This window comes from Varroa destructor, unplaced genomic scaffold (genome assembly GCF_002443255.2).
Source record: "Varroa destructor unplaced genomic scaffold, Vdes_3.0 BEIS01000004.1, whole genome shotgun sequence".
Taxonomy (NCBI): Eukaryota; Metazoa; Arthropoda; class Arachnida; order Mesostigmata; family Varroidae; genus Varroa; species Varroa destructor.
Window position 1 is genome coordinate 39,890,583 of NW_019211457.1, and position 18,334 is coordinate 39,908,916.

Genomic DNA, 18,334 nt, shown 5'->3' on the forward strand with positions numbered 1-18,334 from the left:
GTGTGACCCTAGACTCTGTTACTGATATTACGACATCGAAGTGGTCATCGGACGCTGTTGCCCGCTTATGTATGTATGTCTGCTAGGATAATGCCAATAGCTTAGCTTTTAATCGTGCTGCTCGTGTTACGTTTTTTTTCTCTTTGTTAGTCTTGTTGATAGAGCCAAACAGCGCTGCGATTTATAATATACTACTCATGGGTTCTTTCATATGGCTCTTTTTGCGCTAAACAGTATATCGAGTACAAAAGGGAAGTGCAGACAGGAATATGAAAGTCAAACACTTTCAAAAAAAAAGTTGAAGTAGAAGTAATTTATGTTGCTTTCAATGTTCCCTCTCTCATTTAGCTGACCATTGTCCGTTTCCAGTATATATATTATTAGAACGGAAAAAAAAAAGAAGGAAAGAAAAAACTTTCTAGTGCAGTGAACGTATCCTTATGTCAAGGCCCTAAAGGTGAAAGCTCTAGGTTAAAAAAAAAAGTGCATTTTCCCATACGTACTTCATTTTTCTTTTTATCGACGCCAAAGGCTGCCGAAGCAGGTTGGAGTATTTATGCCGGGTACAAAAGTGAAAGCTCGTGCAGAAAAGGGAATGCTAGAAGAGGTCTGCTAAGTTTTATATGAAATTGGAGGGTGTATCTTGATCCGGTCGGTTATCCAAGTCCGATAAGCCAAACTATTACCAAGCATTTTAAATGCAGGTTATTTTATCTGAAATTGGAAGCCTAGCTGCCCCGTAGACTGGGCAAAGTTCTCAAGGAAACAAAGCTTGCTGACCCTTGGTATTTCGTCCGCCACGGGGCAATGCATATTCAAATGATAGGTTTCTGTACAGAGCTCGCACAGGTAACGAGAAGACGAACGATTTGCTCCGAAAGATGTTTTGTGGCCTAGAGTTGGGTTGAACCTCCATCCGATAAAGACGACAATTTGGATTGCGTAGGACTTGAAAAACGCTAAGACTGTTTGAGAGAAATAGGGCAATCAACAAAGATCTTCATATGGACTAATTGCATTTAGTGAACGAGGGAATCTAGTGTAAAAGATGTTAATATATCAGTTTGTTTGACATTTTTCCATTCAATCCTCTCGATGCTATTAGACATCAACTCGGCCATAAACCTAAATGTTGCCGAAACGTTTGCCGAGCACCAATTCGATTCCGTTGAGAACGACCAGCTGGGTCTGCACTAGCTGTTGACTTACCGTATACATTGTCTGCACTACACAGTGTGATATTTACGTCGCAACTACACGTAGGGCGCTGAAGAATAATTAAAGATAACCTAATTATCGTAGAAAATCACTTCTGTTAACATCTAAATATCAAATACGATTCGTTAGTTAGTTTTCTAAGCATTTACATTAAGCTAATGAGTTAGTGAACTATAGTCGAATGCGTAAAGGCATTGTAGGTGCGCTGTTGTGAGGCGGCTTTCTAATGTGAGAAGAACTTGGTTGTGCGTGCACGGTGGTTAAAATGACTTGCAGATTTTTGCCGGCATCCCTGACGCGACTTACGTCTCTGGACGCGTTGTGGCTTTCGGAGAACCAGACGAAGCCGCTGATTCTCCTGCAGGCGGACGAGGCTGCCGGCCAAAGGAGACTCACATGTTACCTCCTACCGCAAGAAGACGGACACTACACCACTGGCGAACGGTAATAATAGGGCGTACAAGACACTAGTGGGGCGTGTGAATTTGCCAATGGGCAACTAATAACTACAAAAAAACTAGTTAATGATCACTGAACAATTGTCACATGATTCCTATGTAACCACGTGTAGATTTGCTTCGTCTGAGAAGCTGTAAACGCGGAATATATGTATTTTTTGGTTCAAGATTTTGTTCATGACGTCGACAACTCCTATATTTTCCTATAAATGTACTGTACGATTGACAGCACACCTAAAACGGGTCATAGTTATTTGGAAAGTGACTACTTACTTAATGGAAAGGAGCTAATCGATATTGCGGCACTTCAGCGCTCATATTCCAGATGAAGTGTTATCGCCCGTGGTACTACCATTTGAATGACCTATGAAGGAGGAATCTGATCGTGTTCGTGTTAACCTTCTTACCCATCCAGGTTCTTCCTACTTTTTTTTCGCTAACCTGCGTTCATGCCTCTTTTCTTATTGTTTTAGGCAAACGCCGGATATGATGGATCACGAAAAGGAGGGCCGCATTCAGTTCCTCGGCGATTCGCTGGGCAAGGCTGGGGCGAAGCTTGTGCGATCACCCACCCCTTACCCGAAAGAACTGCGCGCGAGGCATATGCGCATGCTGCACAGTCGACAACAGGGGGGCGGCGTCACCGTCTCGGAGGGGGCACGAGGAGGCCAAATAGGAGAGGCAGTCACTACACAACCATTACGTACGACTACGACATTGCTACAACCACCCGGAGTAGAAGGAAGTGGTCCCAGTCTTACATCTACCGGCATTTTTCAGCAGCAGGCCGAAGCCGACAGTGTCGCCGCCACCAATCCACAACGTTCACTACAACAACGACAACAGCAGCAGCAGTCACAAATACTCAACTTAACAACACCAAATATTACAAACAACCCGAGCACCCACGTCACTTCCGCTGCAGGTCGGTGGGTGCCAGGACGATTTTGGCAAGAAAAAGGAAGTGAGAATCATATTTAAGATTGGGCACATACTGACGTTAAGGGTTTGAAATGCATAAACGATCGATTATTTGTGTGTGTTTTATGTTAGCACCTGCTGATACTTAATCTGTTGCTCACTATTTGTAGCGTGCAATACTTGGAGCGTATTGTTTTATAAAACATGTCCTGTAGGGAGAACACTGAATTCGTCTCGTAGATACTGGTTTATTTATAACGTATTTTTCGTTGTGAGCTATAGACAACTGTCTGTAGCTCACTTTCTCTTACGGTCTCGCGAAAGGTGACGCTAACCTTGAATTGTTTTTGTTGCAGATCCTCCCGACGTAATCCCACCGTCAGCCAACGGAATGGTCCTTACTGATGCCGTTTAGTTCAAATCCAACAGAGCGCATAACGCCGTTGTCACGTATAAACGAATCACCTATTCATTTAGATAGATTACGCGTAAACAACTAAAGAAGTATACACTAACGAAAAGATGCATGACCACACACAGTCATCGCGTCTCAACACAGTGACGCTGACCTTTCATTCCCAGCTGCGGTGCTTTATGCTGTACACACAAGGCCTCAAAAACTGTCTATTCTTTGGCAAGAAACTGTTTTCGTTTAGTCGTCGTGGCGGTGGGGGTTCTTTATGTCAGCGTTATTATGCTAGGTTTCCTTCAACTGGCGCCAAAATTTGAAGGGGCATATTGATGGAGATGTCTAATAATGATACGCGCACGTGTAAGGTGGACAAGCAAATGGGACCACGTACAGCAGTAACGAAAGTATGGTCTCTAATCGTTGACACGAACAAATGGATAGGCACGTTTCAGTGATGCGATGGCCACCATCGTGAAACAAAGGGGCATCCGAAAAGGCAAAATACTAGGACGAAGAGATTGAGGCATTACAAACACATGGGTCACGGTCGTATTTACGCATAGAGATAAGGAGTGAAAAGGCGAAGAAGTCAGTCATTGGACGATCGCATCGAGACTACTATGCTGCCGTATTACAAAATGTGGGGACGGACGGGGCTGAGGATGCCGCTTATCCTTTTGCCTCATCTCAGGCTCAACATTATTATAATAATAGCAACAATAATTATCGAAATAATAACATTAATATTAGCGGTAGTGAACTAACTACGTTGTAAGTGGCTTAGTTAACGGCTTACACTTGCATTTGTCAAAACGCAGATGTCAACGCAAAAGAACTATATCACCGTTCCCCCTTTTTTAACGGCAAATTATGAACGAAATTCGTTTGGCAAAACAACAAATCTGGCACTACGTTCTATTTGACAGGACCTAAGGAAATAAGAATGAGATGTTCTCGATCTCCCCGAACAGTTCCACAGTTGTGACCGGTAATGCGCTTCAAGCAATTAAGTTTATAATATTACGGTAATAATTATTAACCACGCAATGGTAAACGACTTATATATATATATATATATATATATATATATATATATATATATATATAAAGCGCTATTGAAGCTATAATCGTTCCTTTTGGATGGTCATCGAGCTTTGGGTTGGGGCGCGGGAACACCACATTGTGAGCATATGTGTAAAGGCAATTCTGTATATACGTACAAGATATTGGAAGTTAGCACGTCTTGTGTTTTCGTATGGAATGAATGATCTGTTTCAATGAGGTCATAGAAAGGCATGCCACCATTGCAATGGGAAACTATTGTGGATATGATGAGAGGAGAATGCATAAAAGAGAAGAGTGTATTTCAGTGTTATCATAGTACTGTAATATACTATTTTTTAATGGCCCATAGTAAGAATAATTCTATAGGCTCCGTTACGTGTTAGGACGGTAACGATACTAACATTGGTAATGATGGTGGAAAGCCGAGGGCACTATCTAGTAGTTCTAATATTACAATGCTAAAGTTAAACGTAAACGTTGAATAATAAGTGAAAAATAAAAGACAGATATCTGAACCACTAGATATCGGCCATAACAACACGAGGCCTTTGACAATAAAGAACGACGAAGACGACAATTTATGATAACGATGATGTAAAGCCGGCGTAGAAGTAACTGTTTACATATACTGTTAGGAGTGGCTGTAGCTAAGGATAAGTAATAAATAAGACAAGAAAATGTCTTACATCAGTGATAAAAAATAATGGGATAATAAATAAAAAATAACAATAAACGCAAAGGGGTTCTGGGAATGCATTTTGGTGACGGGGCCTAAACTTGGGGGGCAAACAGTTGTGCCTGTGTATTTCGTCGCTTGGGGAATGCGTGATGATAAAAAGAAGAAACTAAAAGAATTAACAAACGAACACGAATCGTTATTTTTGGTCAAATATTGCGCCGACTTGATAATCTACATTCAACTAACGTTATAAGTGATTGATTATTGTTTTCGGCATTGCAATTTTCCTGCTATTAATCAAAATGATGATGGTCAAATGATATGATGAAGAACGAGCTTGAAAAATGGGTAAAATATAATAACTTATCATTATAGAAAAGCTTATACGGCCTTCGTACGGCGGGACGCACGACAAACGTTTTTAAGTCATGTTCTAACTTTCTCCGTTAGAAGTCACAATAATAATAACCGAAATAATATACAACAGACCTATAAAATTATATACAAGCAATCTAATGGCGTATAGAATTGTTAAGGTCGCCTCGTGAGATGAGTTAGCTCGACTGCATGACAAAAATCTAGCTTTCGTCAAGCCCGCAAGTTAATGCCGCAAATCGAAAAGACAAAACATGGAGGTATCGAAGTAGCTACAACTAAGCGTAACATATTATTTCACTGTTAGGTCTTCCGTGAGAAACTGTTGACGTTACATAGTTACTATCAAATGACACGAGTTATTATTGTAATGAGTTTTGAGATAATCGAGAGCCAAGAAAACGTCAAGTGAAGCTCGTTGTGCGTCTCAAAAAGCGACAGTCGTTAGTTGATCGACTGTTTTTAGCAATATTATACGGAATAGTTATAGAGCGGCTTATATATCAAGATCATCAACGAATTGTCAGATGTATAGCACTCATGTGAAGGACAGTTTCTTGTGGTTAGCCACATGTTTCGCGCGAAGTGTGTCTGATTAACAGTTAACCAACGCCATATTGATTCGAAGTTAATGATTAACATTTTCGGTTGAATTTTCCTCATGAGATCGTCTGCTTTGTATATTGGCGATATATTGTCGTATTGTTGTATATTGTCGCCTAGCATTGGCGAGTAGGTCTTGATAAATTCACACGTTTGGGGGGGAACGATTTACTTTAAAAAAAAAATGGCATCAAGCACATACAATACACACAAACATAAATTATGTGTATTCAAAGTGTGAAAGTACGCATGCACCTATTCGAAGCTTGAGGTGTTATTGCAGATGATTTGGATCGTAATTTCGAAATGTGCCCAAACCACTAGCATTCGAATAGCTAGTAACAATACCTACGAATTGAATCCAAAATGGCCAAAGTAGTAGCACAAGTTTCGCAGCCTGAACCTATTGCACCAACTTGATCCATTTAATATACTACTTTCGCATCATAGCCTACATGAGGTTAGCATGCCAATTAAGGCGCATGAATATCAGGACCTTCGGTTTATGTTGGCCTAGGCCCCAAAAAGCCTCGATCTAAACACACAGTTTAGAGACTCAGCGGAAATACGCTCGTCTGATGTAGCAGCGTTCTTCTAACAAACCAAAATACTTGAATTGTACTAAAAACAATATATACATAAATACATGTACCCTGTATTCTCCTATTATACCCGTAATAGGGGGATACATAACGGAAAGTGATGGACGATGTTCTACCGCCAACAGATCAAGCTATAGAGGATAGGATGTGAGTATATGATGATTGAAAGCGCCATACTACGGTGACCATTATGAAATACTGTTGGAGATCATCTTGTTTATCTCTATAACTAATTATCCACTTTAGAAACGACGAGGCGGTACTATACTTAATCGAAACGACATAGTTAGAATCCATATGGATCAAGCGATGGATCCATGAGTGTTGAACAAGAAAAAATAACCTTGGGTTACTTGGGTGTGCATATTATTGATATAGGGCATTATGGGATTACTGCTTCGAACGCAGGCAGAGGCTCAAGCGAAACATTAGATGAATGAAATAATAATAATAATACAAAATGTGAAGAGCCATCCTCCTAAGCCGAAAGAAAGAGGATCAGCGTTTACATTTGAAGTACAAACAAACCAAAATGATTATTATATATGAAAAATATATATGATTACATATACATACATAATACCATAATCATAAACAACAATATTAACGATAGTAATTCTAAGTATAGCTAACTGCAAAATGAGGCAGTTAATTATGTGATTACGATAGGCAAGTTGTTCCCAACAAATTCACCTTCAATGCGAGCAAATATCTCATAAAAAAGGTGTCGTCTCATAAAAACACTATGAAGAGCAACAAATAGAAAACAAGCTGCTTTAATGTTGAAACTCAGTGATATTTAGAATACTCAGAATGATATTCTCAGCATGTCCACTTGACAGTCCGGAATTAGGCCGTTACAACGGCAATACAGAGAAATTAAGCGCAAAGCTTTAAACTATTTTTCGCTCAAAGCTGTCCTACGAAGGTAATACGTATAGCCCTGTAAGGGAGCGATAGAAATCGACTTGTAGATTTTAGGACCGTCGCAAACTAGAGGCGATGTGATCAGACAACGAGTTAAATAGCATAGTAATACGATATGGGAAAATTTCTATTGGTATGAAGCGACAAAACCACAGATCTAGTCATATAAATATATATACATGTATATAGATATATATATATAGTATGTAGCATAGCCTGTATAGTGCGTACTTCCTATTCACCATATGTAACAGTATGGGAAAGAGCAAGTAACAGAAAGTCGTGTTCCGCTGTGGATTGTGATGTGAATTGATGATATTAAAAAGAAAAAAAACACCCCAATGAACTTCTTCTCAGAAGATTTCAATTTATTGATAACTAATGGCAGTTTTTATAATATGTCTACGATAATGATAATGTCGATAATAATGATGAACTAATTGTGCGAATGCCCAAGTTGATTGAGGGGGAAAGTTAGAGATAGCGAAGAGTAAGCGCACGGGTGTGTCTTGGTGTACATGCGTGCACAGCAGAGGCGTACTCTAGCGGGTAGACTTTGGTCGTGTAGGGGTTTTGGGGATGAGCATGGGATTCAAACACGAGGACTACAAGGTGATAAACAATATTATGTATCTCTAGAAGGATTCAGTGTTTTGTTCCGCCTTCTACACGTGTACGATAGTACCGGGTTGATAATACCGCGCTTCTTTCCAGTGGTGACTAGGCACAGCTTTACAACATGGTCACAACTGGCTGCCATATAACTAGTCAAAGGGCGCAGTGATCAATCACCTGTTTTTGAAGTACTGGAAAACTTCGCTCTACATATAGTAGTAAGTAGCGCATAAATAAAGGCGCATGCAACAAAGAAAAAAAAAATAGAGGAGAAAGTTGTGTTATCTGCGTGAGTGATGCTATTCATAATCATTTTCCCAAACACTCTTGTTGAAGTTGTGTAACATTAACGCCTACATCCTGGCCGCTTCCTTTAATCTGTTTCTAGACACAACGAAGTTTTACTGTACTTAGCAATGTCCGGTTGTCCGTTGACAGCAATGACGCCACTTATGTAGATCCTTTGATTGTAACAGTAACAAGAATGATCGAGCTTCTCTGATTCTTCTATTATACTGTACAATTACCAATTGTAAACATACATTTTACGAATATACAGACAAGACAATAATATCCGTGATGTGTTATCATTGAAAATCAAAATGTTCACTATAGTATCAGTGCCGTAGACGACAGCACCAACGCAGCTACGTTGGCCGATTAACTAACGACGAATTCTATGAGAAAAAAGAAACGAAGCAACATAATACGCGTATCGAATAAGGTATTTTGCGAGCTATATCACCTGATGCATGCATCGCAACATGAACTAATAATAATTTCGAACAAGGAACATTTTTCACGCAGACGACAACAACAACAACAACAGACCTTTGACAAAATACAGATGAATGAGTGTATATGTTAAGAGAAAGCCCGAAAGCAGACTTCGATTCATTGTAATGATAACGTTCGACCACGAACAGTGGGAGGACATTGAAGGCCCGTGGCGCTGACCAAAGCGGAACATCCTCAATGGCGTTCTTCTACCGATAGGAAACTAGCTCATTCTCTATCTGCGGCAAGCAACAATACTAACGACCTTATTTATACTCTACAGCGCGAAAATAGAGCAATTTTTTGTTGGCACCAAGTTCAGTTTGGAAATGGTATCCTCATAAAAAACGAATATAAGCGCGCATGCGAAAAATGACAGCACATAAAATGTTGTCCACGGGAATCTGCCGGGAACTCCGTTTTTTTTTTCCATTGCAACTTAATAAGCGACTAGCAAATTACTTGTGGGAGACGTTTGTAATACTGCTACTACGATCCAATTCGTCAGTTAAATAAAGAGCTGCAATCGCGGATGACGCAAGCTGCCGAACGATGTACAAACAACAGAGTTAGTCAACCTGTGATGCTTACAATGGTGGAAATCAACGATCATATACATATATATAATACTGCCCAGGTCTGGTTAAACTTCGCATAATCAGTAAAGAAAAAAAAAAGCCACAAAAAGTTGATTTTCCGAGAACTACCACGTTTATGCTATTGTTATGCATACAACTTAAACTGCTGCTATAACAAATAGTAGTCACAATATTATCGAACTAACGTTATAATCATTGACCATATCGACGTAGAAAAAAAAACAGACAGGCATGTACATTCGAAGGAGGTTTCGCTCGAACTTGGCAGTACTGGCGGGTGATCTCGACAATTCGATGGTTGCGGTTACCACTGCCGTATCTAATTCATATCATAGGTCTTTCATGAGGGAATAACACCAGCAAAAATAGGAACTGCTTTTAGCGAGCCGTCGGAAGGAACGCTACACGCGAACGAGCGTTTTCATGTTAGGTGAAAACGAAAATGGCGTTCTGGTTTTATATAGAAGATTATTCTAATACGATTATAGCTTACTTAATATCAATGGTCTAACATCCAAACAACTGTATAGTTACTGACTGGCGAAATCCAGGGACTAATTTAAAAATTCGTTGACAACAGTAGACGAGCTGACTTCTAACAGACGCAAGTCGTACGAAATGGTCACACGAAATCGACGATTTTGAAAAAATAAAAACTAGAAAAAGCGCAGAAAACCATTTTTCCCCTTTTTAATCTACAGCTAAGATATAACTGAATAGAATTTGTATATTCGCGCTAGCGTATCAACGGACCATACTTACACTATACTATATAATAAATATAAGCATGACAAAACCATGTACAATACTGTCAAAAAACGAACAAGCAAACGCACGTACAGACAGCGATGTGCACGGATACAGGTACACATAAAGAAAGCAATAAAGAATTACGAGCTAATAGTTAGTATTCGCCCAACTCGGTAGATGGCGCACCGGCAACACCGGGACGGAGAAGCGTGCACTGGTTAGCAGCGCAACGCAGCCGCGTACTGAAACGTGAATTAAGGTTATGTGAAAAAAAAAACAACCAAAAAAGAGAAACAAGACAGACTGATACACGACACACCACCAAACAATAACAGCGTTTTGTATAATTTGGACGAATTATTAAACAATATAATATAGGTAGAACGACAAAACCGGACGGCCAGTGTGACAGCAACGAAGCAAATAAATACACACAGGCGAAATATTGTTTAGTAAGCAAGATGCAGAATCGTAAGCGTCGAACTATGTTACGAGAAGCGATGTTCTCAGGTAAGCATAAGATGATGGTTTTTAACAAAGTTTATGATCATTTAAAACTAACAAGGAAATGCGCAAATATAAAAGAATCGATTAAAAACACACGAAAAATCACGTGAGCATTTCCCGCTATTTTCCCGGGTGCGCGAGATTTGAATAATAGATTGAAAAGAGTAACGGAAACTTTAAAAGTTACGTTTTAGATTGTTGACCTTATAGAATGCTGAGATAACAACACACCATACAAGATAGACAATTCTTGCGCTATTTCAAAAATATGTGAAGGTGGATATTGAAATTTATATGGTAAAAAACATAATATAAAGACAAGTGGACAAAAGGAAATTTTCGGGCAATTTAAAGGACTTAACGAAGGGAACAAAACGTAAAACAACCGCGAGAACGCAGGCGATACGTTACGCGTGAATCGTCTAAAAGACGTTGGTGACTTGAACTTTTTCTCTTTTCTGATTGGTGGTCCCTCTCCTTGCCCAGCCAGAACTGCACATATGTATACACTCTTGACGTGCAAGCAGAATTTTAAATCATATATATATATATATATAAGATGGAGTGATTATAGAGAAGAATGAAGATCAAAAGCTGGAATTGGAAACGGAAACAAAAACAGGAATTGCATAAATGACACAAAACAATATGATCATTTTAAAAACGAGAACTGTGAATGGGCAAACAACTAATGATAGCCGCAGGAACAGAAACACTGATCACGACAAACAAGAACTAGAATAATAATAACGGCTAGAGACAATGTGGGTTCCACGCGTATTTCTCTGTAATAACCCACGTTTTGCACCACCAGACATATAAAACCCGAAAAAAATTAAAACACGCAAACGGTGTAATAATTTGTACAATTACTTTCGAAGGTGAGCGGTGACTCATTATACCATGCTGAAGAATATTGCAGAATGTTTTAGAACATAGCATAGTTTCACGTCTGCGAAATTATTTTGCGGATTCCCAGATATTAGGTATTATACATAGCGTACCTGGTACTTTTTACGATAGGAGGATCATGAAAATGGGTCTACAATTGGTGATTAACAGATAATGCAATTAATCTTGCATACTCTTGGTTTATTTATTTTTTTTTTTTACATAAAACTTGGCAATAAGCAAATCGTGTGCAGTAGACGCTGAATTTTTATTGAAAAAACGTTTTATCTATGTACGCTCGTAGTGAAATATCATAAGCTGTATCACGTACACTGGCTGGTAACTGTTTCCAATATGAATTCGTAGCTTATAGTGGTACACCGTAGTTCCATGAAAAAGCCATTCAGTGTTTAATCCATAGTTATTCGCATATAATTCTTTCCTGACGGAACATCGATAATGCGGACTCCGCTGGGAAACAATTTTGCTATTTCGTCATCTGTTACAGTGGCTGGAACCATGCACGGGGTCCCTTTCTTCCAGTTAGCTGGAGTTGCGACTCGCCGCGTTTCTGTGACGATCAACGATTCCACAGCTCGAAGGATTTCACTATAATTCAAAAATAAATGCGCACACTTTTCAGCGTCGAGAGAGATAATGGAAATTTAGTTGAAGACATTGGAGCTTTCATTCTTCAGTAGCAGCACAGAATTGCTTCAGCTTTGATTTCGGCTCTATGACACTATCTTTTTACATGAAGATTTCGTCGGTATTTATCATCCACTCAGTGCGTATAAATGTTAATGAGTAGTGCAAATAGGCATACATGACAAATAATATAAACATCAAAACATACTAACTCGAAGTTACGCCCAGTGGTTGCTGGGTAAAGCATCGAAAGCTTCATCCGGCGGTCCTTGCCGATCATGAAGACAGCTCTGCACGTCAAAGGTATGCCCTCCTTGTCTTTTTCCTCAGGATCCAGCATTCCAAGAAGGGTTGCGATCTCACGTTTCTCATCAGCAATGATCGGATACGGAAACGGACCTTCTGGCAGCTCGCCAAACGCCTCAATGTCCTATCAATAAGATACAGATCATCAGTTTTCTTTAATTGCATATAGGGCTTATAAGGACAAGCATGTATGTAAGTGTTCATAAAAATGTTATGTACATTATCAATGAATGACTACGGTTCAGGCAAATGACTAAAATGCAAGATTCTATATGATGTAACATTTTAGCGGTTGGGACTTTACATCCGGAATTTCGGTTTAGTATTATCTTGAAAATTTCCGAGAAAAACATATATTGATTCTATACCAGAAAAACAATAAGACTGTGTTGAACATTTCAACGGACACATAGCTTCATAGTCAGCGAAATCGATCTGCTATCAATATTTCTAACAAACTGGTGACGCGGGTCTCCACTTGACCAGCCTTAACCCTTTATCACCAACCTTAATCCATCCGCGATGATTTTCAACAGAATCGCACGAGAGCGCAATCAGCTTTACTCCCTTTGAAGTAAACGTGGGATGCAGCTGAGCGGCGCGGGCTAGTTCAGTCGTGCAAACAGGAGTGTAGTCGGCCGGGTGCGAGAAGAGAATCGCCCATCTGGAAGGCACGTTATGAAAAACATGGAATATAAAACAGCATATCTGCTAGAAGCCTGAGCACAGCTCGGCGCATTAGTATGCATTTACAGCACTTAGTAGAAAAGCCATAGAAATAAAGACTGAGTACCATTGATTTTAAAAATACCAGGCAACGTTTTCGATTCAATTGCTGACCAGATGGAACGCAGAAGCTACCTCACTGAAATCTTCATGACGAGTACGACCGCTAATGAAAGAACGTAGAGGCTTGGCAACTCTAAGTGCTAGTTTAGCCCAGTCAGAGAGGTGACAATTTAGGGGCGACTTGAAGTTCCACCGCACTTCATAAATGCGCCAAAGTCATTCGTCGTTGGCCTGCCGCCACGCAAATCGAATACTGGAATGCATCAGTGTCCTTGAATAGAAGGCATATCAATACGCTAATTCATGATGCGCTATATATATTAGAATGCTAATAATATGGGATATGAAAATTTTGTTGGAGCGCAAATAGGCAGGTGCAGAAAAAAACTGACAAACACAGCTCTAGCAGAATGCTAAAATTACGTGGCAAGCCATACCATTTAAAGCTTTACTGATGCGATCATTATCTGTGTGTTGCGTTTTCCATTTAGGTTGAACGTAGCAAGTGCCAAGACCCCTTATACATATATATATATATATATATATATATATATTATGCCATATCGTTCTCGTGGTAAAGCGATAAGTATCCATTATTGCGGAGTTGTTTACAGTTAATCGAAGACCCTGCTTGTCATTGTTGTGATTGTGCACAGACGACAGCAATGGCTGTCTTCACAGTTCACGACTTAGCTGAATACACCTTGAGCCCAGTCACGAACTAGTAAAATCCCGCATATTGAGTCGAGTAGTCGGTTGAGGACAACCAGCGAATGCAAATCGACTATCTTCACCACAAAGAAGGATACGCGCCGCCAAAAGACAAACTATCTATATCGTTGGATAGTAGAAGTAACATCTACGTTCTGGCTTACGTTTAAACTTGCTATCTGTTATTTATAGTAAGAAAAATGAACAACTATGTACTGGACTACCTTCGAAAGATCACGACTGTCGAAGTGTACTGGAATAGCTAACATACATTTGCGAGCATATGGCGTGTACATCTTAGCTAGATTTAAATGAAGATGTAAGAAGTGAAATTTGCCAAGCACTACAGAAAGCATCGAATTTATAATAGGATATATCAGCAACAAATGAAATATTTCTGCAACATTAGTTTTACAATTGTTTTTGTAACTAAATAGCAAAAATTCAAATTTTAACACAGTCACGATCAACTTGAGTGAAAGGGATGCCACAGATGGTAGATGCGTGCTCATTTATATTTACGTTAAGGATCGAATTTTCGTGCTAAACACTTGACCGCTTTTAATAGTGGTTCCAATTGAAGCTCAACTACCGCGTATAAAAGGCCTTCGCCTGTGCTTTTTCAGTAGCCCGTAACACCGCAACAGCCATGATCTGCCTATTACACACTCAAGTGGCTTTATGAGTCACCTCAGATCGCCAAAAACAAAAAGTTAAGTAATCCCGAAAGAGTAAAATATGCGTGCGTGTGCATTGTAAAAATTGATCACCGTTTTCTAGGAAATTTCATTAGGCTACAGTGATTTGATCTAGATCCTAATATTGCTCCCATCAGAGTAGAGTCGAGGACCAAAAAGAGCGCACAACATAATGACTGTTTCATGAATAGCTTGATATGAGCGCTCCTCACAGTTTTCAACTGCCTATTGCAAAATTCTTGATGCTTTCTTTTTATTTCTTTTAGTTTTAGCCCTTACAGGAAGACAAGTATAAAAATTCATTATTTCGGTGCATAGTAATAACTCACTTACCGTAATAACTTACCTTTGCTAAACTGAATTGAATCATGTTTTGAAACCATTAGCTTTTGTAAATGACATCTAAATTAATCTTAGCCAGCTGCTTCTCTTTGCAATGGATCCGCAAAACAGTCTCTGAGGGAAAACATAATAGTAAACTTTCATGGACCAGGTTGGCGCTGAGGTAGACCTTAGCGCTAATATTAATCGAACAGCATTTCTATTCGTCTGTTTGTGTCAGACTGACAGTCTGTTGTATCGTAAATACTCGAATTCTTCACTATTATTGTCATTCTTCCCCGATCTGTTTCATTACGCCAAAATGGGCAATGTATTCGTCCTTTTTTTAGGTGGGGGTTTGTCTCTCTGTAACGGATATTGTAACTAGGGGTGGTAATGCAAATCAGAGTTTGGGTGCAGTACATGAATGACGACATATTTTATAATGTGTCTTTATAAATAAACGAAAGTATACAAATCCATAAAGAGAAGATCAGTAATCTATAACCTAGTTCAAATGTATAATCGACGTTTATTTTCAGGGGCAATAAAAAAGTAAAATATACCTCTTCTGAAGATAACAAATGTTAAAACTAATTACACGCCATACCTTATTTATCATGTACTCATTAGAAGTCTGATATATATCATATTATGATAGTTCTCTTATAAGCCATCAAGACTAAACGTCTATCTTCCTCAGAGGCTAATCAGTATGGTAAGTATATAAGAAATCGAGTTCACACAAACTGTGCTTGTGATAGGCACAGAGTGCGATTAGACAGTCTATCGACAGCAGCCGGTGACTCAGTCAACATACGCAACAACTCCTAGAGTTTTATCAGCGACTCTTGTATAAGCATTCTCTAGTAAATATCGTGGAACATGACGGCAAAAGAACTTTATCGACAAGGCATTTTTGGTTACTATAGATGGATTGAGTGCGACAACGACTCGCAAGAATATGTATCGTAGTTTACTAAAGATTTCTCGACCTAGAAAAACAACCTCGAATTGAAAGCTCTAAAACGGGTCGCAGTCATTGATAACTTTGGGTGCCTATGGTAATATAAATAATAACTTGATTTTTAAAGCGGTCACCTCAGGTATATCATGTTCACTATCATTTAATTTAGTTGACATTCGCTTTAAGAGGAAACCTGTAACGTAAGTAAGCCAATCTTAAACCATTTTTCAGCAATTCAATAAATAAAAAACCGATGTAGAATCCTCCTGACTACAAAAAAAAAGACGCATTTTTACGTTTAATATAGGACACATAAAATATAAGTGGCCTTAAACAACACAAAGAATATATAGATATATATACTCCAGTCACAATATCACCGCCGTCAACACTCTGTAACGATTTTCTCAATTTGCTTTGTATTTTGCGGTATTTCTTATTGTTTGTATAAATACGATTGTACGATTAGTTCTAAGAAACCTAACCTGTTTCTTCTAAAGCTATGCTAGATAGATTCCACGTTGGTCTTTTTCCATCCTGCAACCATGCGCAAATGTCTATCTCTGTCTAGTTTCTGTTGAGCATATATATATATATATATATATATAATCACATAATTGAATGGAGAATTGTTTCATTTATGCCATTAACTATTGTTTAATTTTACTTTAACTAACAATGAAACCAGTTAAAAGGATTTAGCAAAGCAGCGGTATAGTAGCAGGCTGTTTAGATTAGCAGCAGTTCAAAATCATATGTACGTTTATTTCAACATTGTTAGAAATGGTGTACTTACTTTCCGTCCAGCCAGTCGTGAAACATAAACTCCCCTTCTGTAGTAACGCACTTGAAGTTGGGAAAATCATCACCAAGGTTCAATGGGTGGCCCATGTTACGGCTATGGTTGCTTGATATTGGTTCTTTTTGCCTTCGTTATATCTAAAACTGCTGTGTCGTGAGAGCTCGATGTGCACGCTTGATTACTGAAACAAAATACAGGCAGGCCACAGCTGAGGCAATTGACAATTAAAACGCTAGCATGATCGCCACCATTACTCTAACAATCAATCGCCGGTGCCTCACAGAGGTTTCTTTAACTGACTGTAGCGGCATCGGGCGGCGCTTCACAACGTTAGCTCGTGTTGGATAGGACCGTTTGCCGTTTCAGCCAATAGAGGGCTCACCGGTACAATTGGTTGAGGATTTGCGTGTCGCTCTTTACAAAGCTGTAGACGCTGCTCCTCATGATGTTTTATCCATATTCTGTTCAGCCTCTCGTTTTTTTCGCATAGCACTGAGCTTTCCACGTTATCTATCTATAAGTGATGATATCTGTACTGAGATATCTACCAGTAAAAGAAGTGAATCAGCGAGCGCTAAGAAAAGTTAAAGCACAGGGTGCTTATTTATGTACATGGACACAAGACTTATGATTCTGCTGGTCGTGTAGATAGTTATTTTTTGCTGCAACTCTCGTCCAACTCAGTGACACATGTTTATTATAATAGAATTTTTCCAGTTAATCATAGGTTGGAAGCGGTTGCCTTAGTTCCTTATAGCCATTTTTCATTATTTTTATACTACATAAAATGCTATATCTCATTGGAAGGCATTCGTGTAGCTTGCCACAGTCTCCCGCCTATTTATAGCTTGTGATGCACTTTTGACAATGTAAAACTTTGTAATAATACGATCCCTAAAAACGATAAGATACGTACCATGTTGCGATAAACTGCGCACACGTAAAATCGTACCAGCTTAACTAACTCTGTCTTGTACAATATCTTAAGAATTAAACTGGTCAGAAACTGCGAATATGTGCCCATATAGCTGGTACGAGTCCTTTCGCTTTACCTATGGAAAGGGTATTGCCGATTAAGTTCGAATAGTCAGGCGGGTGTACACCATGTTACCTATTACTTGCTTGTTGCTAAGGCACGTATTTTTTGTATAGCGTCATTCAAGGTGTTTTATGTATAGAAAATAAGAATAATGTAATCCAATAAAACTAACATCTCTGAACGTCTCTTACCGCTCTACAAACAGTAAGCTAGCTGAGACATTATCATGGTTGAAAAGTTTGATTTCTAGTAGACGAGTGCTTTATTGGTATGTTCATATTACACGGTCAAAAATACACCAAGTGGAAAAGACTAATGAAATTTATAATAACTTAGGCCAAATTCAACCAGTATATTGATTATACGATCATCGTTGATGAGTGAAAATTAAACTTATAATGTATCTCTCTCATTCACTATACTTGCTGACCTTTAGGATTTGAAGCATGAATACAATTCATGAAACTCTACCTTGATTCGTTGTCGGAAGACAATATCTTTTTCGTGACGTCCAAGTACCACAAACACCAGTTGAATAAACGCCACAACTTAATAACGCCATTGGACGTATGAGTTTTTGCATGAAGCTTGCATCACGCTATTTTTATCCTTTGAATAATAAATAAATAAATAGATACTACTGCTATGTTAATT

General features: G+C 38.9%; 2 protein-coding genes across 4 annotated transcripts in view; one reads left to right on the forward strand and one right to left on the reverse strand.

The window, feature by feature from the left end:
- LOC111249420 (uncharacterized) overlaps positions 1–11,690 on the forward strand; it is a 34,695-nt gene extending 23,005 nt beyond the window's left edge. Inside the window, exons 7-9 of one of the 2 annotated variants that reach the window (XM_022803270.2) lie at positions 1,495–1,662; positions 2,150–2,640; positions 2,954–11,690. In XM_022803270.2, the coding sequence (XP_022659005.1) occupies positions 1,495–1,662; positions 2,150–2,640; positions 2,954–3,012 (718 nt within the window). In that variant the 3' untranslated portion in view covers positions 3,013–11,690. The remainder of the gene's footprint in view (positions 1–1,494; positions 1,663–2,149; positions 2,641–2,953) is intronic. The other variant, XM_022803271.2, reaches the window with a different exon arrangement.
- Positions 11,649–17,693, reverse strand: Prx6a (Peroxiredoxin 6a). 2 transcript variants are annotated; one of them, XM_022803267.2, is made up of 5 exons: positions 17,558–17,693; positions 16,636–16,822; positions 12,861–13,017; positions 12,260–12,477; positions 11,649–12,008 (listed from the first exon to the last, which is right to left on the reverse strand). In XM_022803267.2, exons 2-5 carry the CDS (start codon positions 16,728–16,730, stop codon positions 11,810–11,812), a joined length of 669 nt encoding a protein of 222 aa, XP_022659002.1. In that variant the 5' UTR covers positions 16,731–16,822; positions 17,558–17,693; the 3' UTR covers positions 11,649–11,809. The 2 variants fall into 2 exon arrangements, with proteins under 2 accessions (XP_022659002.1, XP_022659000.1); XM_022803265.2 differs by lacking the exon at positions 17,558–17,693 and having other exon boundaries at positions 16,636–17,010.
- Between the last annotated feature and the right edge of the window lie 641 nt (positions 17,694–18,334).

What these genes read in the sequence shown, in the direction of transcription:
- Prx6a (XM_022803267.2), bottom strand. Translation starts at nt 16,730, where the DNA reads ATGGGCCACCCATTGAACCTTGGTGATGATTTTCCCAACTTCAAGTGC. An exon ending in ATCATCGCGGATGGATTAAG is followed by an intron (nt 12,478 to 12,860) that starts GTTGGTGATAAA and finishes TCTTATTGATAG; the next exon opens with GACATTGAGGCGTTTGGCGA. An exon ending in ACCACTGGGCGTAACTTCGA is followed by an intron (nt 12,009 to 12,259) that starts GTTAGTATGTTT and finishes TTTGAATTATAG; the next exon opens with TGAAATCCTTCGAGCTGTGG.